At 36.0% G+C, this 21,565-nt stretch overlaps 1 protein-coding gene across 1 annotated transcript in view; it reads left to right on the plus strand.

Moving 5' to 3' along the window:
- Positions 1 to 19,339, plus strand: part of LOC309883117 (putative global transcription activator SNF2L1) — a 33,240-nt gene extending 13,901 nt beyond the window's left edge. The window contains exons 12-24 of the mRNA XM_082770894.1: positions 181 to 302; positions 692 to 844; positions 2,018 to 2,150; positions 3,126 to 3,274; positions 3,884 to 4,003; positions 5,218 to 5,328; positions 5,530 to 5,643; positions 6,033 to 6,155; positions 7,637 to 7,769; positions 8,706 to 8,824; positions 9,039 to 9,251; positions 14,120 to 14,230; positions 14,914 to 19,339. Coding sequence (XP_082627020.1) covers positions 181 to 302; positions 692 to 844; positions 2,018 to 2,150; positions 3,126 to 3,274; positions 3,884 to 4,003; positions 5,218 to 5,328; positions 5,530 to 5,643; positions 6,033 to 6,155; positions 7,637 to 7,769; positions 8,706 to 8,824; positions 9,039 to 9,251; positions 14,120 to 14,230; positions 14,914 to 14,985 — 1,673 coding nt within the window. The 3' untranslated portion in view covers positions 14,986 to 19,339. The remainder of the gene's footprint in view (positions 1 to 180; positions 303 to 691; positions 845 to 2,017; positions 2,151 to 3,125; positions 3,275 to 3,883; positions 4,004 to 5,217; positions 5,329 to 5,529; positions 5,644 to 6,032; positions 6,156 to 7,636; positions 7,770 to 8,705; positions 8,825 to 9,038; positions 9,252 to 14,119; positions 14,231 to 14,913) is intronic.
- The last annotated feature ends 2,226 nt before the right edge of the window (positions 19,340 to 21,565 follow it).

A 21,565-nucleotide genomic window follows, 5' to 3' on the forward strand; every position in this document is an offset into this window, starting at 1 on the left:
AATGGGCCTTGAGGAGAAGTTAAATCAATACCAGAAAAGTAACTTCAAAAGAAAGACTTAAGTTAGCATAGTACAGAATATTGCACGTGAGTTCTTACTGATGTTCAATAGTAAGCTCTATACTGAGAGTAATGTAAAAACATAAAATCAACAACAAAATCTTCTGTGTTGTTCTGTCAGGTTCCAGAGTTCTACTTTTTAGCCAGATGACTCGTTTATTGGATATTTTGGAAGACTATTGTATGTGGCGTGGATATGAGTACTGCCGACTTGATGGACAGACACCACATGAAGAAAGAGAGGTAGGACAGATGTATAAATAAAATATGTCTGTTTTACGTATTAAATTAAGAAGCTGTTATTTGCAGATGATTATAATTCCTAAAAATATGTTATCATTCCTTAAAAGAAATCATATGTTAAAAACAAAAAATGTTATGATTTGAAAAGGCAGCTGAGTTTGTATACTTTTTCTAACCATAAGTTCATAGTAAAGTAGATTTCATGTGTTCCTCAACTAAGTGAACAATTGCATATTTTGTTAACTCAGAGTAGGTTTGCACAAGTGAAAATATCCACGTTCTCTGTTAAAGATTTTTTGCTCTGAAAATTAAATTTCCAAGAAGTTTGACTGAAATGTAAGTAACATATTGGAAACAGCTCTGATGTATTAATGATGCTTTTCTTTTAGGAAGCAATAGACACATTTAATGCTCCCAACAGCAGTAAATTCATTTTCATGCTGAGTACCAGAGCTGGAGGTCTAGGAATTAATTTGGCAACTGCTGATGTGGTGATTCTCTATGACTCAGATTGGAACCCTCAAGTAGATCTGCAAGCCATGGTGAGTTAATTTTCTAATACATGGTGGTAATTAGTTATGATTGTTCAATTTTGTGTAAGTATTTCCAGAACCTGCATTTTTGTTGGTTTTTGTCTTCATTACCAACAAAGTAAGGAGTGAAATAATAATACTTTGGCTATTGCCAAAATAGTAGAGAATTAAAAGCTTGCAGCATTACATTCAGCCCTCTTGGAAGGCTTATGCTTTTGCAAACCACCTTGTTTCTGCATAAATGTACCAGCAAATAAAGTCAAAACTATGAAAAGAAACCCTTATATTCTCTTTCTGACTGCTAGTTAATTTCTAAAATCAAGGTTTATAATTCTGGAATTAAAAAAATCTCATGAGCCTTCTTGCATGTTTGAGGTTATTGGTCCTGTCTTCTAATGTTCTGAAACAAATCAAGAATTTACTGTGAATATCTTTGCCTTCATTTGAGATGCAGACTGATTACCAATATTAATAGTACTAAATTCCTGGAAACTGACCAGGATGATCTGTGAGCTTTAGGTTTTTCAGGAAGCTACTGAATATGACGCAGAAGAGTAAAAGATTTAACAGTTCTTCTTTAGAGGACACTCAATTTTGGTGCCAGCAGTCTGAAGGACGATTATTCTTTTTCTTTTCTGAGGACAAATTTTCATATAAGCTCGCTGGAGAAGAGAGCCACAAGTTTTGATAGAAACAAATAAAGTATGTTTGTTCTAACTTCATTTGCTGTGCACTAGACCTGTAAAATGTGAGCTGCATACTGATGCTTTAACATAGCTCATGTGGGACAGCTCTGTTATTGAAGCTGTAGCTACGTGACTTTGCACATGGAATTAGTACTATCAAGCTAGGGGTGTCAAGGGATGCTACTTTTGTCACGTGAACTGAATGCAATGCAGGTCTGTCTGCATATGTAGTTGTATCTCCACATACCAGCAGCAGTTCAGACAGGCATTCCATTTTCTGCATTTATGATGAGGTAGATGTGTTTATTGCAATAGAATGACCCAGACTTAAAAGGTGTAATAGCCACATATAAGTAGATTACTCTTGTATACTGTTGAATAAGGAAGGAGCCAAGGAATTTATGCTAGCTTCAGTCTGATGTTTCTGCTTATATAGCAAACTGCATATTGCTTGTGAGTATTTGCTGCTGAACACTCATTGATTTATGTTTGTTAGGATCGTGCGCATCGTATTGGTCAAAAGAAACCAGTACGGGTGTTCCGACTAATCACTGATAATACTGTTGAAGAGAGGATTGTAGAAAGAGCTGAAATAAAACTGAGACTGGACTCTATAGTTATACAACAAGGTATCAACTGCTCTAAATGTTTTTCTGCAACAGAATTGTTCAGTCCCTTTAAATTATGGGTTAAATAACTGTACAAGCATACAGTATGAGAGAAAACAGGCCTTGTGTATAATAATAGTATGCTAAAGCTACTTAAATTATAATGTATAAGTTATTCAGTTGTTCAGCTTAATTTTTGAAAGAATTATTATCCTGAGTGATGTGGGCTTAGATTCAAAGTAAGACTCTAAATGAAGAAAGTACTGCTGAAGTAGGTATTACTTTTTCTTGTGACAGTGAAAAAGAGGATAAAAAAGCTATCTTCCATGAAAGATAATTATATAGGAGTGCTTTTTACTACATCTGAATTTTCTGAACATTAAAACTGCTTTGTGTGGCTGTGTTTAGAAGCTCTGGGAAGAATAGTTTGTCAAAACCTGAAGTTATCTATCTAAGTTTTTGTAGGTTCTGAGCCATATGACTTTTTTTTTTTTTTTTTTTCTGAGAGTGGTCTACTTAATGGATAATTGTCAAAATTGTGATGGTCTATGAAGATGAGACAGGATTGGTGGAATTTTTGGACAGGAATTAGAGTTCTGGGGAAAATGAAAGTATTCAGAAATGCATTGAGATCAGTAAAGTGAGCGTTAAAAAATCTTCAATACTTCTAATGATTATAATATCTTGTCACTTTTCATCTTGAAATAGGATTTTAATCTTAAGTCCAGCTGACTTTGCAAAAAAAATAATCTTAAATATAAAATTGGATTATCTTCATGTGAAACAAATTCTTTGTTATGTCTTGTACCGCAGTCATTTTTTGTATTTACCTTGAAGTTCCCAGTTGGTTTATTTTCAGTTCGAGTGAAGAGTAATTTGTTCCTATAGTTGTCTTTTGCTTGCTTGTTTTGCTGGTGGACTCAAAAAATCCACTGTTTGCATGTTCATACTGGAAGTTTTGTATTACAACTTTCAACATATTTCTTCTAATTCCAGGAAGGCTCATAGACCAACAGTCTAACAAACTGGCAAAAGATGAAATGCTGCAGATGATCCGGCATGGAGCTACACATGTTTTTGCATCTAAGGACAGTGAGCTGACAGAAGAAGACATAACCACTATCTTAGAAAGAGGTGAAAAGAAGGTTAGAGAGCAGTTTTGTATGGAATTTGTGATTTGTCAAACATTAAATATAGATATGCAAAATACGTTTTATAGAAGAAGACAAGAACACTTTAATTATTATGTAAATCTGTTTTATATGCCCACATATTACTTTACTGTTCATAAATATTTCAAACCTTATGAAAGCCTAGAAGGAGTAGGAGTAGTGAGTTGTAATTACTTTCACTAGTTCAAACTAAGTGCATTGTATCTTAAGCATTGTTTATTTCTTGAACTCTTAGAAACATGTAAATTTTATGCCAACAATTGTAATAGGCACGAAATCTTTATAGAATTTTATTAGGGAATTGGTAGCTGTGGAAAAAATGAAGTGCTGGGCACAAATTTCATTTAATCTAAAAGTTATATAGTTGTAGGGCTACATCACACCATTAATAAACAGTATAATGGGAAGCCTTAGTTTGTTCAAAATTGGAAAGCACAGTGGGCAAATCCTGCTTAATAAGAAAAATGTAAGTAAAGTTTTAAAGCAGAAAACGACATGAAATACATTTAATGATGAAAGCTGTTTTTTTTTGCAGAAAACATAGAACAGCTTGAGTAAGCCTAAAAATGTCTCTTATTTCAGACAGCTGAAATGAATGAACGATTGCAGAAAATGGGGGAAAGCTCTTTAAGAAACTTCACTATGGACACAGAGATGAGCTTATACAACTTTGAAGGTGAAGATTATAGAGAAAAACAGAAGGTAATTTTTTTAAAGAGAAGTATTGGAGATGTTAGAGGTGTAAGTATACAGGCTATGCTAGCAATGTTATAGCTGCAAAGGTTATGGTAGTGAAGAGGGACCTGAAGAATTCACTTAGGTTTGTACTACCATTGGGTTTGTTAATTTGTGTTAAACGAGCTTTCAGGCCTGTCCTGTTTTTCTTAATGGGAAAATCTGATAAAATCGCTCGAATTTTATCCTTTCTGCAGCAAAAAGACTACTCTGCATCCTACTATACTGCTGCAGCTGGTATTGTTTTACTGCCATGTAACAAAAGAAAAAACAATCCTGTTTAGAATTTTGTGTGTGGAATTTTTTCTGCAGTGAAGGTTTTAGTTGTAAGCATCCATGTGAAGTTTTTTTGCAGTTATTTAGCTAAATGTAGAAAGAACATCCAAATGAAGAAAATGAAGAAGTATTAATCATGGTCCCACGATGTTACTTCTGTCTCTTTGCATTATGTATGGGACATAAGATTTCCTTAAGGTTTTATCTAGAATTAATTATATGAACTCTTTACATGTTAACTACACGATGCACTTCTGATGCAGGTTTCTTAGCAATTTTGAAGAAACACTTAGAAAAATAAAATATTTTGTGAGAATAGAATGGGTGCGTATATACATGTAAATAAGAACTGTTCATCTTGATAAGCTGCCTTTTTGTAAGGATTTTAATATAGCATTGCCTCAAAATATGCTTTAAGTTTAACTGAAGTCCTTTTGTAAGAGAACTCACTCCTGTCTAATGTTTTTTTACCAATGTTGTAGCTTCTGCAGAGCTTATAAATATCACAGTAAATTTGTATCATTTTATCATCATAGATAATAGAATTTAAAGCCCAAGTCCATAGACCTTCAATGGTATTTGAGCAGATGGAAACAACCTCACTCAGGTGACTGAAGTCAGTAGATTACTGTAAAGATCACTGTAAAGGTGTCTAGTCATGCCACTGCAAGACTACAGCCTTCCTTTACTGGTGTATTATTTTTAATGTGCTTAAATACATGTTATAATTAACTATAACTTCTGGCTTATTTTTGAGCTCCGATTTATTATCTGTACTGTTGAGCTAAAGCACCATACTTAGTGTGAAAAAATACTTGTTTGGCAGCGCCACGCTAGACATGATTTTGTGACTTGAGAAAAGAATACAGTTAGTTTAATACATTGTTCTTCAATTCTGTGTGTAGCTGAGCATGATGGAATGGATAGAGCCTCCAAAACGAGAGCGCAAAGCTAATTATGCAGTTGATGCTTATTTCAGAGAAGCCCTGCGTGTTAGTGAACCAAAAGTCCCAAAGGTAAGATGTTGGCAACAATGGTCTTCATATTGTGTTTTCGCTCTTCTGCTCTCCCGTGTTGCATCCCCTGCTCTCACCCTATTCTGGTAATAGAATAATGTACTTGTAAAGTGATATGCTGTCAATACTGCTGATTTATGACAGTTTAAATGCATGGAAGTCAAACTTACATTATGTTAATATACCCATGTATTTTTGAAGGCTCCACGACCTCCAAAACAGCCAAATATTCAGGATTTCCAATTTTTTCCACCACGATTGTTTGAACTTCTGGAAAAAGAAATTCTATATTACCGTAAAACTATAGGATATAAGGTAATGTTTTTTTTTCCCCTTCAAAGAAGTGAAGTGTGTGTGAAGTGAAGTGAACCATTTTTGACCTTATATTCGTGACTTAATGACAATCTTTAATCCATCACCTTATCTTGAAGGATAATGTTTTTAAATTTTGCAATAGTTTTGTGTAAAAATATTTGTGTAACTCTTTTTTTTGTTTTGTTTTTGTTATGGTTTCATTTCTTTAGAGTAGCCCAGGGTTGGGATGCTTTTTGTTTTGTTTTGTTCTGTGACAACAAATGTTTAGTAGGTGTGGGCTATGTCATTCGTGTGAAATTTAACATGTACTTCTAGATTGTAAAGCAAGGTCCATGGAAAAGTGTCTTTAACATTGCAGCACTTTTGCTTACTGATACCTCTGATCTTAGGTACCCAGGAACCCTGACCTCCCAAATGCAGCCCAGGTACAAAAAGAAGAACAAAAGAAGATAGATGATTCTATGCCTCTGACTCCTGAAGAAACTGAAGAGAAAGAAAAGCTACTAACACAGGTAAAATAATAGGTCAAGTATTTCACTGTGTATTTTTTACTAGTATGGACTTGTAAATGTGTAGTACTAATGATGGCGTGTATGCACAGGAAAGCTATATCAATGTTATAGAGATGTAAGCATGCAAGATGTAATGATTTTGGCTTGTTTTTTGGTTGAGACCCCTTTCCTGGCCTTGACTAAGTTTGTCTTAGTCAGCTAAAACATGTTATTCGGATTTCTGCAATGTTTTCGAGGCCTAGACTTGTACAGTGAATCCACTACCCAGCAATGCATGTAGAAATCTAGTCAGTGACTTACTTGTATGTGCATTTGTCTACTGAGTTTAGCAGACAAGACTGAAGTCAGAGAAGGCAAGCTTCCATTACCATATGTTTTTTACACAGCTGTATAAGGTGGCATGTCACATCCATTAATTCTGTCCCAGTTTGGTTCAGCATGTTCCTTTTCTACTGGGACTGTCTCCATGTCACCGGCTAGTTTATTGACTACTTGGGACTATTATCCTGCTCCCTAGGGTCATTAAAAGTTAATTGTTCAAGAGAAAGGCGTGTCTTGATGTACTGAGATTTTCTAGATTCAGAAAATTTGCTTAAGGAAGCAGGTTAGTATTCCTAGCCCTGCAAGGTCCCAATTTGACTATTAACCTCACCTGTTTATAGAAGAGAACATACTTCAGCTTTTGATGGTATGCATGTCTGTTGATGTCTAGAAATAAATATTTGTGTGTGTTGAACTTGTAAAGATGCAATCTAATTGAGAAGTCATCTTACTCATCTGGAGAACTGGCAAAGTTCCTTGTAGACGTGACTTTTGTTTTCTTGATGCTTTCTCCTTTCACTGACTTTAAAATGTAGTGCCATGTTCTTGGGTCATGTTTCCATGCATTGTATCTCACTTAACTGTTGTTCAGTTCTGGATTAATTTCTTCAGCACACACTAAACTTCCTGTTTGACAGTGCTATGGAGTTTCCATTTGATTGCATCTTTTTGGACTAGAGATTGTTTCTTGATATATTTAAGCTTTCATCCAGCTGTTTGGTTGGTTCAAGGTTTGTATGTGTACTAAGTAGCAGCTATTGCTTTAGATACTTGAAATATTTGAAGAACTTGTAACGACACTCCTCCTGGAGCTTCCTGTATTCCAAAGACTTTTTGTTGCTTAAATAAAATTACAGTAACCTGTCGGTGAGACTTTCTTTGGAGAAATAATTCATAAAAGATTTAAAAAGGAGGCAAAGTAAAAAGCTCTTACTAATGCATGTGGAGTCATGCAAGAAAATAACTCTTTAGACTTCTAATGACTCAGTAATAAGCCCTGAATAATAGAAGTTACGGAAATGCTGAAAGACCATTATCCACTCTAATTATGTGACATTGCAGAGGCATTGGCAATTGTAGCAAATGATACATAAGACAAAATTTTGCAAAATGTTTCCTTTCTACTTAGTAATAGCTTCCTGATCTCTTGGTGCTTACAGGGTTTTACGAACTGGAATAAAAGGGATTTTAATCAGTTTATTAAAGCTAATGAGAAATACGGTCGTGATGATATAGATAATATTGCCCGTGAGGTGGAAGGAAAGTCACCCGAGGAGGTCATTGAGTATTCAGGTCTGTATATATTTCAAAATATGTTTCTTAGTCGTGTCGAATAACCATTGTTTTTGCTACGTGTTCTTCTACAAAATGTAGAATTTGGATGCGTATAGGAAGAATATTGTAGTTCTCCCCTGCAGATTTAATTGTGTTAAAGGTTAGATTTGCAGCACAAACATGTCTTGAGCTATCCTTTTTCCTCAGCTGAAATTTAGAACACGTTGTAGTTGATTTACATTGACACAGTGGTCTTGTAGAGTCATGAAGTTGCATTATAGTGCCAACATAATTCTTTACAGGTTTATATACTGTTCTAGCTAGTGCGCTGTGTCTTTGTCTTTGGTATTTGCACAACACTTTTTAATTTGTTCAGAATTCTTCCTGTTTCATCCTTATGATTAGTTTTCCTAAAATCCTTCATAAAATGTAACCTTGCGATGTTTTGCATGTTAGCTTAAAAAAAGAACAGCTCATCAAGAGCTCTGTATAAAGTGCTGAATTTACATCTTTTAACCAACCCAAAGAATCAGGAGAAGCCACACATTACTATCTTTTTTATAAGTCGTGCACTAAGTTCCTGTTGACTTCAGAAATAGCAAGAAAAAATTGACATGAATAAGAATGTTGAAACAAGTTAGCAGCATTAAACCATGGTTATAACTAACTACCTTTAAAAGTAATTTTTCGCAGTTTTACTTAACTCCAGCAATTTATATTGGATATAAATAGTCTTATACTTGTTACTTATCTGTTGCTTATAGTTAACTTAAAGACAGTGAATGAAGGTCTGTGCAAGCTTCCTTTGCTAGCACAGTAAAAGAGAAAGTATTACTGAATCCTTAAGGTTTTGTGGATCTACAAACTGTATTACATTTTCTTGCTTGAGTGCTTTAGTTGACTAAAGGTGAAACAGTAAAGGAAAAGATCTTATTTTACAAATTTTGTTTTTAGCTGTTTTCTGGGAACGTTGCAATGAACTACAAGACATTGAGAGGATTATGGCTCAAATTGAACGAGGAGAGGCAAGAATTCAGCGGAGGATCAGTATCAAGAAAGCCCTTGATGCCAAAGTAATCACTGCAGGATTTTTAAAATTTTTTTTAGGGTGACTGCTTCTTGCTAACTCTGTGGTTACAGGTGGATGTAATCTCTTACATCCCTTCAGAAAGGGATCAGTTGGGGATGGAAATTCTATTTTTATGTATCAGTAATCCACATGAATACGTAATAAATCCATAATGTGGCACTGTGTGTTTAATATCAATATTTTTGCTTTGCATTCAGATTGCACGGTATAAAGCACCTTTCCATCAGTTGCGTATTCAGTATGGAACAAACAAAGGGAAAAATTACACAGAAGAAGAAGACAGATTTCTGATATGCATGTTACACAAGATGGGCTTTGACAAAGAAAACGTGTATGAAGAACTACGGCAGTGCGTGCGTAATGCTCCTCAGTTCAGATTTGACTGGTTTATCAAATCTAGAACTGCAATGGTAGGTATCAGCTACATGGACCAAGTAGGTATCTGAAGAATTTTGTTACTTTTAAGCCCTATTACATAATTTGGATTTGTGCCAAAATACTGGAAAGTAAGAAATAAGTGCCGGAAAAATAATTTTGGCTTTCATTCTCAAAAATAATTTCAGCTTTCATTCTCATTCTTTATTTTTAATAAAACTACCTATTCCCTTAGTACAACAAACAACACAGTACAGCTGAAACAAACAGAGTAGAAAACTTGCCAAGTTGAAGTTGTGTGTTACCCGAAGGGATTAATGCAGAAATAAACTAGCCTTACAAATGTTACTTTTATTGCAAACTGAAAGTTTTAACAGTATTTTCTAGAACGTGACTGCTCTTCAGAATTTTTGGACTAAATGGCTCAAAACATTTGAATTATATACTTGGAGGAAAGAACAGCTTTTCTAATATTCCTACTTGATTTCTAAAAGCATGAGAAAATTTTCAGAGATTCATGTGAGTTAATCATCAAAACTATTGGTTTAAAATGAACTTTGTAGTTTTGAATAAAGACTATTGTATTTAAGTGCATTTTTTACTTATTTTTCTGCTGATTTTGTTTATACTCAGAAAAATAACTTGGCTAGGTAGTAAGTTGACTAATACTCTGATTTTTAGCTGTATTTTTTCCTTTTTCTGGAGAGCAGAGGCATTCTTTTTTTAATTTAGGAATTAAGTAACAGAACATAATACTAATGGGAGTGTCGGTGGCTGCAAATAATAAGCTATGTAGGCACTAGCCTCTGAGTATGGGATGCTTCTAAGGAAACTTAGTTCAGACTTGGAATCTTTGGTCAAATTTACCTGATTAAGTTCCTTCTTACAGATAAAATGTGTAAGTTTGTATCTTATTTAAAGGCCACATGTATGTGCAATTGGAATGTGAATGTATTTATAAGGGGAACATGTACTTCCCAGTTTTTCTTATAATACCTGGAATGATCTAATCTTACTCACTTTCAAAGAGTAAGAGAAGAAACACCTATTTTTTGGTTTGACTGAACACAAAACCATATGTGCATGGCTGACAAAATACTGGAGCACCCTGTCCCTTCTACAACACTCATAGATACTTCCCATTGCCTTGTAAGCAAACTTCTTATTAAATGATATGTTGTGGTCACGTAACTTTCATGCCATTTTGTATATAAATCTGCATTTTTGGATAGTTCAGTAGCTGCAGAGCCACTGTGCATTACTTTTTACTCGTTGTTTTCCAACATTAGGGTATGTTCATAAAATGTTCTTCATTAAAAATAATTGAAGACTTTTCTTGCTGAAATGTCTGTTTGAATAGATACTGGATTTAAAATTGTGACCATAAAAACCTCTCCAATATTAACTTTAGTTACTTTTAAGTTGTCTTTGGAGGGATCTGCTTAAGGAAATACATGTAATATAAATTAGTACTAGAAATTAAAAATATAGCTCAACATTTAAGATTAATTGATGTTTTTAAGTCAGAGGTAGACTTAAATCTTCTAAGTCTTCTCTCAAATTATTATGTTCCTTTAAAAAAATCTTTTTAAAGGAGAAAGGAATAATTTTCTAAAGTGTGGAACCATGTTCTGTGGTATCTAATGCTGAAATGGAGAGACTGGGTGGAAATACAGTGAATTTTGGCTTATTTTCTCAAAAGTCTACCTATTAATACTATTTTTCTACTGTTATGTAGCTGAAATAATGGTATGAAAATACAAAGGTAAAGTAATCTTTCATTTCATGAATGCATTAATTTTCGTAATTGTTACAAATGGTCATGATATGTATGGTTTAAACTGCCCGTAACTGATATACTTTATGCATACAAATACCGTGGTATTTCTGGGGAGTATTCATTTCTGTGAGTCTATTTTGCACTGTCTTGATGCTTTGTATGATGAAAAGTGTTGGAAAGTCATTTGATTATGAGAACAATGCACTAAGTATAAACAGAAATCTTTATAAAGATTTATATATTAAGTTCAGTGAAAGTGGATAAAACGCCTTCTTAGAACAGTGAAGTTCATGTGACATCAAAATTACCTTTCATTACATTCAAACTCATGAAAGGATAGAAAGGGAGGGCAGTGTAATTCTGGCAAGTACTTGCTACTGGGCTCTCAGACTTTGTGTTCAAGTAACCACTAGATGTCTCTTGAATTCCGTATAAGAAGCTTATTTACCTTCCATCTTCTTATTTCAGTTTCTTTTCCTCCTGAAGGTTTCTCTTTGGAAAACAAAGATTCTGCTTCAGTGATTTATTATAACATTAACAGTTTTTTAACCCAAAATGTAAATTTTCAGAACTTGAATGCCTAAAACTATGATTTTTTTAAACTATGCACCAAAGCTTAATTTTATGGTTTAGTAATTATTCTTTTATTTCTGTCCATGCAGAAAGAATGCAGAATATCATGGCAGTAGTGAATCACGTATCTGTTTTCTAGGCATAATTTATGTACGTTCTTTTACCTTTCTGTAACCCTAGCCAGTGTAAGAAACGATTATGTAAATACAGGAACGTACAGGCCTGTTGACAGAGCTTCAGACTTCTACTTTCTCTATCAAGCCACCATCTATGCCTTCGGTCATGCAGAAGGTGATGGTTCAGTGCTCCCATCTTATTTATTGCAATACTAGTCTTTATAACTATGAAGTGGAGAGCAAAGTACATCTCATCTCTTTCAATCCTAAGGAGAAAAGTATCAGCCATACTGAATGAAATTGCAACTCTAAAGGTGCAGGGCATTTTAAACTTGAAGTGTATTTTTATAGTACTGAAATGAGATGGATCAGTCCATACAGAAATTTCAGGAGTTCAGCGCAGAATTTATAATGCAGATTCTCTTTGTAACAGTAGGTGAAGCAGAAACCTGTGTGCATACTACATGCTACTGTCAACTGCTTCTGCGATTCTCCTGAGAAAGTTGTTTTTGAGTCCATCCTCTGCACGTTCTGGAGTAGCAGTCTGGAAAGACTAAATGTCAACCTGAACACTTGATTATAGTAAACATATGCATCTATGCAAGCGTTTTTTTTCCTTTCAAATATGAGAACTTTTCTCAGTGCTGTAGGCAAATGTCAGAGGTTATTTCTTGTCACATTTCTGATAACTGTTTGTCTTGAATTTAACACCAAGTAATTTCTTTTACACTCAGGAAGGTTGAACTGCTTGCTTTTGTGGACCAGATTGTCATCAGTCTCTGCCTACAGCTCCTTTGTCTTTCAGTGTAACATGCACAAATTCAAATGATGGAAAATGCTTCTGACATACTGGCAATCATTTTTCTGCTTCTGCCTCTTTTCAATCATCTCTATTGATTTGTGAAGTATTTTGGGACAGATCTCTGTTCTGTGTTTGGGGATGCAATACATTTTGGGATGGCTTGCACCCAAGTTTTCTCAAACTTGTTGCCTTTTTATCTGAATGCTGTTGTTTGCATGAAATTTGAGGAGTTTTATTGGTTGACACGAGAATATTTATGGTTGTGGTTGGGGGATTTGGGGTTACTTTTACATGGATGTGGCAGAAATGACTGTAAAACTACATGCATGGGACTGGAACCTTTCCAGCAGGGAGTTGTTAAGAAAAACTTCCTGAATATTTCTCTTTGCTTATAAGAAAGGTTGAAGGATTCTGTGTTCATTCTGGATTGTGCAGCTTTCATCCAAGGCCTTGCAGCCCCATTTGTAGAGGAATCTGTGGCACCTTGAGAACTTAAGGAAAATAGTTAGTCTTAGGACATGAACTTCTCCAAAATGAGTCATATGCTTGTCTGTTTCAGAACGATCAGGATCAAGATCATGCATGATGGCTGAGGCAGTATACAGGTTACAGATACTAAGAAAATGGAGACTGATTCCTGGGCAAAAAGGTCACCTGTTCACTTCATGGTGAATAGACCAGTTGTAGGTTGAGCTTTATGCTACTAGGCTATTTTCGGGTAGCTTATAGATCACATTTTTTTTCACTGAGTTTAATAGATAAGATGTTCTTTTCCAGCTTTTTTCATCAGAAGAAACCTTCCTGCCTTGTGCTAGAAAGAGAAGCCCATGGAATTGCTGTTTTCAACATACTTAAAACAATAATCATAATAGAAATAAGTACATATTCGGTATTTGGTAAGAGATCTGTTTTTCCAGATGGGATACAGGAATCAAATGATTTCTGCTACCAAGCCAACTCTTATTAAGTACAATGGAAGTATTGTGACAATTGTACTGGAAATATTTTTTAATGTATAAATGACATTTTTGTTATTTAATCTTGAACATTTTCAGATGACTTGGAAGTTTTAATGCTTAAAAGTATTTAAGGCCTCCTATCTTTTGGGTGCTTTTTGACTGAAGGTACATACAACAGTGTGTTCAAGGCTTAAAACTGGATAGATTTTTGCCAGTTGAGAGCTTAAAGTGTCCTACTTTGTCACAAAATGTCTGTGTGCCACCGCAAAATATTGCTGAAGATAGCTTTGATTTCTTCCTGCTTTAAATATGTACCTGAAGACCCCTCTTCCTAAAATCTGGCATAGTATGCTGGCAGCAGGATATTATTTGCTTCACATAAACATGATGAAAGATTGCATCAGTCTTTAGGAACATCAGCTTGGAAGATATAGGCAGTCCTGAAAACTGTCAGGAAGCCGAATATTTCAGTAAATATCTTACCTTTCTCTCCTTATAGAAAAGGTTGCACTAAGATAAAGACGGATGTGCAATAACAAAGTTCATCTTACCAGTCTGGGTATTGAATACTTCTGGAAAAACTGAGTATTTTGGAATTCAAGTTTTTTTTTTTTTTTGTAAACGAGAGAGTTTGTATGTTGCATATAATATTTGTTGTTCTCTGTTTCCTCAGGAGTTTCAGAGACGCTGTAATACTCTCATATCATTAATAGAAAAAGAGAATATGGAAATTGAGGAAAAAGAACGAGCTGAAAAGAAGAAAAGAGGATCAAAAGTCACATCGGTATGTTGAGCAGCACTTTATTTCCAGGGGGGTAGAATTCAATTATATTTTTGTTAGGAAACGAAAAAGAAGGTAATAGTAACTGTTTAAATATAAACCATTAGTTGAGAGATTAAACAAATATCTGTCTATTCGCAGCTCTCCAAGATTCTATGCAGGTGTTCCCAATTCACAATATTTTGGGTCCTTACTTATTTTTTTTGAGAAAAGGCTTTAGTGTAAGTAGCTAAGGCACTTTTAAAGAAAACAGCTATTCTTCTTTCTGCCTACATGTTTACGTGATGTGTTGACTTCAATCTAAAATTGTTGTTACTCCACTATGTACTAGTTTCTGGAGGAAGAAGTAAGAAGTGCTCCTTTTATCTTAAATATTTGTCACTTTTACAACAGCAAAGCTCTAAATAAATCAAGGTCCTGATCTTCTCATCCCATTCGTGATGTGCATAGTACTTGTACCATTGAGACCACGTAATGCAGAACATCAATAAAGCAAAAAGGGTAGCAGACTTAAGTGTCTAAATCTGGGATTTTTGTTTACCCTTCTGTTAACTCCTAGAAAACTGAATTGAAAAATAGAATGTATTAATGTTTCTTGTCTTTTAAAATAGTTAATGTACTTAAAAACATTGTGGTATGATGCCACCATTTGCTGGAATTAATTATTTTTTTCTTTTCCTTTTTAGTCACAGAAGAGAAAAGCAGATTTGGCTACTGAGAACTCCGGAAAAAAAGATGCTAAGAAAGTGAAGTCGTGAACTCGCAAAATGAATGCTAAATATAAAACTGCCTCTTTCTTGTCTTCATCTACAAGTATTAATTGCCAACTTCTTTGTATTCATGGTACTTGCTCACAAATCCCTTGGTTTAACTTAGCAAATTTTGTATATTTACAATGTCTTTCATTACCTAGAATGTGTAGCTTTATATTTTATGCATTCCAGTATTTTTGTGTACTGTATTTTGTGAATTTCATGTCTTCTGCAAAATTCACTCAGTCCTTGTTTTTTTAAGCTTATGCTGAAGTTTTAGCTTTTATATGTTTTATATGCTGCTGCTTTGAAAGGAAACCTAGATTCTATAGCTGTATTATTGTTGTTTCATATTTTAAATTTATATGGCTGTGGGAAAATAAACTGAATTAAAATTATTTGAAGAGAAATGTACTTCACCTTTGTTCCCCCTCTCCCCCTCCCTCCCCCAACCCTTTTCTGCATAGCTACACCTAGAGTGAATGTTAAGGTTTGTATAATTGTGCCTTCATCATCAATCAGATTTTCTTCAGAGTATATAGATAGGATCAGGAGCATGCCAAAACAAAAAATCTAATTAGACTGACATCCTTGTTTGCTGTCAGCATTAAATTGACATTTTTCTCAGAAATACCCAGAAGGAAAGCCAACAGATACTTAGATTTTTTTTCCTTATTATCACCGGTTTCTGTTGGGCTGCATATATGCTTAAACACAAGGCGAGGTGTTTTTTGGAATGACCTCTAGATGAAACTTTTTATACGCCTAATGAACTGAAGTAGTCGACTAATAGCTTCTTTTTTAAGTAGCAAACAAAGTTCATCATCTCCTGGTTGGTAGGCTGCTCGGATATGCTGCCTTGTGCTAAAAGATCTCTGTTGCTCTAATTATCTCTGCTAACTTTCTGCTTTTACCTTTGATTCCAAATGTCAGTCAGAAGCAATGGGGATATGTTATGGAGTGCTCCTTTTTAGTACTTCTATTTTAATGAAGGGATGAAAGTGTTGGATGTACTGTTTTTTTTTTTTTTTGACTTTGCGAGAATGGCAGGTTCATAGTTTCTGTTCACCTTGGAGTCTCTGCCTTTCCCAGATCAGTAGAACAGTGACTGTGACATCTAATGTTTTACTTTAATCTTTTGTCTCTGATCTGGTGTTTAGTATGGACCTTGCCACAGCGAGGCTTGCCCTTATAATGTCAAGTCTAGATTAATGCAGTGTGCTTTACATGGTACTTTCCTTGAAGACGACTTGTAGATTTCTACTAGTACAGTTTGCTTCCTTCTTGAGTGGTTTGAGGTGATAAAATTGCTTTGTATTTCATGCTTGTGTTGGCTACCTTTCTCTGAATTTTGTAAAACTATTGGCTTTCATAAAATATTCTTGAGTTTCATAAAACTTCTCATGAATTCTAGGACACACTTCTGTCCTCATTGTTTCATGTCAATTAAAATCTACTGGAATGGCTCTGAGGTGTTCTGGGATTAATCTCTATAAGGTTGATGAGTAATTTCTAGATTTCCTTGATAGTTTGCATTTAAGGTTTTGTGCAAAATGAGTGTGATGGCTTGGCCTGGCATCTTGAAAGATTACTAATTGGATTTTGTATTTTGGTGTATAGCTTTTGTTTGGGGACCAAGTCATTAATTATTTGTACTGGGCTTTTATTTGTAAGGCTTGTAGATTAAAAAAATGTTGTTTATTTGTTGAGATTCATCTGAGTTGAGAGGTATGCCTAATAACAATGATGGGGCACATCTTTCAGACAGAGGGCTAGTGATGGGTGTCAATATGCTTTTAAATGAGTATGCACCCCAGGTGGGATAGGGTGAACTTGGAAAAGGATGTCTTTTCAAATATCTTTGGTATCAGAGTAGTCGACATCCTCTTTTATCCTTGACAGAAGGACATCTAGTCTAATCATGGTCTGTAAAATGGCTATGCAGCTACATCTAAATAATCACAAATCTCTGGAGCATTGCTACTAATAGAGGAAGATGCCTTATTTACAATTACTTCTCATCTCCTATGTCACTTGGTAACTTTATGATCTGAAGTTATAAAAACATGTAAAAAGGAGGAGGGAAATAAAGGCTGGAAGAGCCAAATGAATTTTTATTTAATTACATTGGCTAGGTCTAGACCTTATTCCATTGCTACTCTTTAGCATAATCAAGTGAACTTTTTAATGCCTTAAGTATTAGAATGTGTATTCTGTTTTCCTGTTTATTGCAGATTAGCTTTGTTTCACTTGCATGTTCTTGTGTATCTGTTTTTTGTATTCTTTGCAAAGTATATGTAAACTTAAAATGGTAATATCTCAACTTGTTCTTTTATGCAGATTTCTTGGTTTTCATTACCACTTGAGTTAATATTCACTTTTCTTCCTCAGTGACATGGTATGCTAGCCATGTAGCAAAAGATCATGCAGTCGTTCTTCCAGATATTATCCTCTTGATCATCAGACACCTTCTCTGAAGAATGATAGATACTCCCAGGAACTATCTGTTATCTCTTACAGTCTGTAGTTCCTAGTTAAACTAAATGTGCTGTTGAACACAGTCCTTGAGCGCACTTGTATACTATATACTAGTTCCTCAGCATATTGAGTCTTCCCATCCATCATGTCCCACAGTGATAACTAAAGAAAATTGCTAACAGCTGCTGGTCAGGATTAAAGTAAAATGGATCTTTCATTTCCGTTTTCGTTCTTCATGTTGCACATATCCACACAGTATGTGCCTAGCAGAATCCAAATGATACGCTGCTGTGACTCAAAATTAGATGGACTGAAATAAAGGAATCTTCTTACTTTTAACTACATTTTTCTTAGATGAGGAGTACTGCTTCTAAGAAACTTGTAAGCACTGAATGTAATGTCATAGGAGGAACTTCTGAAAAGTCCGAACCTTCAGGCAATTTGATAGTAGCTGAAGAAATATGATATAAAAGGACTGAAAATAACTTGTCTCCTTTGGAGTACACAACTACAATTTGATTATGATAGCATTGGGGTTGAAGAAAGAAAGTATTGCAGCAGTCTAGCACTTCTCATGGTGCACGTAACATCCTGGGAGAGGTCACAACGGTTCTAGTGTTATTTTTCCTTTACTTATTTTCAAGTTATCAACACTTTATTTTTGAGTGGTGATAAAAGTTACACAGCTGGCCATCTTCATTGTACTTAATTTCAAGTTATTATAATGACCTAAAGAAAAAATGAAGTTTCCTACCTGCTGGTAACATAAGCCATCTTTAGATACCATTTGAACAAGTAGCATCGCTATACTAAAATATTAACTAAGATTCTATTTCTTGTTAATTGGCCTTGCTTTATAGATTTAGTGCTAATGCTGGTAATGGTTTTTCTCTTTGAGATCATAAGCAAGGGGTACAGTGTATGGGAGCTAAGGAGAATCTGTCTGAATGCCTGATGTAAGTAACTTGTTATGTGCTTCCAGCTGTGTGCTGTCTGCAGTCAATCCACAGGCTCTTTCTGTGCACACCTCTTCCCCATGTTCATTGGAGGTGTTAAGTATATCCAGTGATCACAAATTAATGCCAGAGCTATTAAAAAACAACCAACAACAAGCTATGCAGGCCTTACAGCTTGAAAAAGCACGTTGAATTTTGCAGCCAGCAGCAGCCTCTGAATGACAAATGTTTGGTGCAGGCATTGGCATTTGTGGTGATGCTGGAAGGAACTGATCACTGTACTTCTGGTCTGGTTGAGATACTCAAGTTTGGTATTCGTTACCCTCTCTGACAGTTTAGTCCATGTACTTAGCTTCAAGCATGTATGTAAAACGCTTTGGTGGATCACAGTTATAATGTTTGATATTTTTTTTTTTGAAAGTTAAAATTGAACTTTTGCATATTTTGAAATGTAACGTATTGTTTTGATTGCATTTGCATGATATCCATCCTTTCAAAATAGCCTTAATAGGAGTAAGATTTACTGCCTTCAAGTCTACATAGTGTTGTTGAAAGTTAACTTCTGAACTCTTTAAAAATTACATTTGTTTCTTAAGTTGTACATATAAAAACTGATATGAACCTTATGTCTTCTGGTAACTATACTTCTGGTACAAATTGGCCCACGTACTTGGATACTGTTCAGAGTAGTTGGATTTGTTTGTATTGCTCTTGTACCTCTCATAGCTTTCAGGCTATGGTAGCTGAATATAAGGGGTGTGTGTGGCTGTTCCTCATCTGCTTTCAAACTTTCTCATCTCCTGTGATCTTAAATAAAATACTAGTAGTGCCTGTATTTTTGTGACAGCCTTACCTGTGTTGTCTCTTGATATGATACAATGTATGTTAATGCTTTATTAAAGTATATTACTGTTTTTTTTTTTTCCCATACCTGTGTTGTGTTACTAAAATACAATAGTTTGGAGCTGAAGTCTACCAGACGCAGAATAACCTCCCCTGGTGCAACTTTAGCCCATTCCCCCTTGTCCTGTCACCAGGCACGTGGGAGAACAGGCCAACCCCCACCTTGCTACAGCCTCCCTTGAGGTACCTGCAGAGAGCGATAAGGTCGCCCCTGAGCCTCCTCTTCTCCAGGCTGAACAAGCCCAGCTCCCTCAGCCGCTCCTCGTAGGACTTGTTCTCCAGGCCCCTCCCCAGCTTTGTTGCCCTTCTCTGGACTCTCTCGAGCACCTCCATGTCCTTCCTGTAGCGAGGGGCCCAAAACTGAACACAGTACTCGAGGTGCGGCCTCACCAGAGCCGAGTACAGGGGGACAATCACTTCCCTAGCCCTGCTGGCCACACTGCTTCTGATACAAGCCAGGATGCTGTTGGCCTTCTTGGCCACCTGAGCACACTGCTGGCTCATATTCAGCTGACTGTCAACCACGTCACACTCCACTAATACAGTTGTTTTGTGACCTGTGCTTGTACAGGAATTATGCAAACACTTGGATTTGGGCACAGGGAATGCCTACAGGAGAAGCCCCACTTAAGCAGGGGAGCCAGAGAAACTCGATGTCTTGCTTGGAGTGCATTTGTTCACTTAGCCAGCTAACTGCAGAGCATTGCTCTTGGGTTATATCTCTTTCTTGGGGGACTGTACATCCACTACTGCAAATAAATCACCTGGAAAAGAGCACGGTGGAACTGAGACTTGTGGCAAGGGGCAACTCTTGCTGCTAGCTTGGAAAGCGCCAGAAGTGCAGAGGCATCTGGTGGTGGTGGCATAAGTCATTCATGCTGTAGGCATTGAGGGGCTGGGGAGGTCAGACTACAGACGCTCCTACAGAGAACAGACCTTCTGGCTTCTACAGGGCAGTTTCTTGCATATAGGAAGCAGCATGAAAAGTCACCTTCATTTATCTTCTCCGTTAATTAGTTGGATACTGCTGAAGGCCACAAAGTCTTAAAATCTGCTCAGAATGTTGGTAACTAGCATTAATTACATGTTGTCTTTCTCCAACTTAAAGGTGGGCCTTCCTTGTGAGACTGCTTTGTGGTAAAGGTTGGCAGTCTAGTAAATCTCTTACCTCTTTCCTTAGAAGTTTTGCTTTCACGTTTTTTCAACATGGCCTGAAATTCCAGTTACATAGGTTCTTATCTCTTTGGTGGTTTGGGGTGGGATGGGGTTGGTTGGTTTGGTTTTGCCTTTTATTTTGTGATTTCTACTTAGGAAAATAAAAAAGGCTTGACTGCTGAGTATTCGAAATTATGGCAGTAATCCTAGGCATCATAGTCCTTCAACTAATAAAACTGCAATTGAGATTTTACACAAATCATGCCAACTGTTGCGCTCTTGTGGCTTCTGAATTTCATGGAGCTTTTACAAAATTCCAAGGGTATACCCATGGTGTAAGTGGTCAGTGCCTGTTTCCAAATAAATATATTGGTTTGTTCAGGTACCAGCTTGATTACAGTTCAAGGTTCACAGAATCACAGAATCACAGAATTTTCTAGGTTGGAAGAGACCTCAAGGTCATCGAGTCCAACCTCCAACCTAACACTAACAGCCCTCCACTAAACCATATCCCTAAGCTCTACATCTAAGCGTCTTTTGAAGACTTCCAGGGATGGTGACTCCACCACTTCCCTGGGCAGCCTGTTCCAGTGCCTCACAACCCTTTCAGTGAAGAAGTTCTTCCTAACATCTAACCTAAAACTCCCCTGGCTCAACTTAAGCCCATTCCCCCTCGTCCTGTCACCAGGCACGTGGGAGAACAGACCAACCCTCACCTCGCTACAGCCTCCCTTGAGGTACCTAAAAAGAGCGATAAGGTCACCCCTGAGCCTCCTCTTCTCCAGGCTGAACAAGCCCAGCTCCCTCAGCCGCTCCTCGTAGGACTTGAAGGTTCTTGAAGAAATTTCCTGTCACAAAAATTTAATCCTCATTTGGCTTGAGGAATGGGTTATAAAACTCTATCATCTTATAGTAAAGTCAGCAATATAGTAAGCAACTGTATTGGTAAACCATAAACGTCCTTTTCATATTTATTATGTGTCACTAGCTGTATCCTTTATAAACATACAGATAGAACTTGAACTTGCTAATTGCTCTTTTTTTTTTTTTTTGCCTGAAATACCTGTTCATTGACTACTGCTTTTTAAAATGAA

This window comes from Aythya marila, assembly GCF_965140915.1.
Source record: "Aythya marila genome assembly, chromosome: 13".
Classification (NCBI taxonomy): domain Eukaryota; kingdom Metazoa; phylum Chordata; class Aves; order Anseriformes; family Anatidae; genus Aythya; species Aythya marila.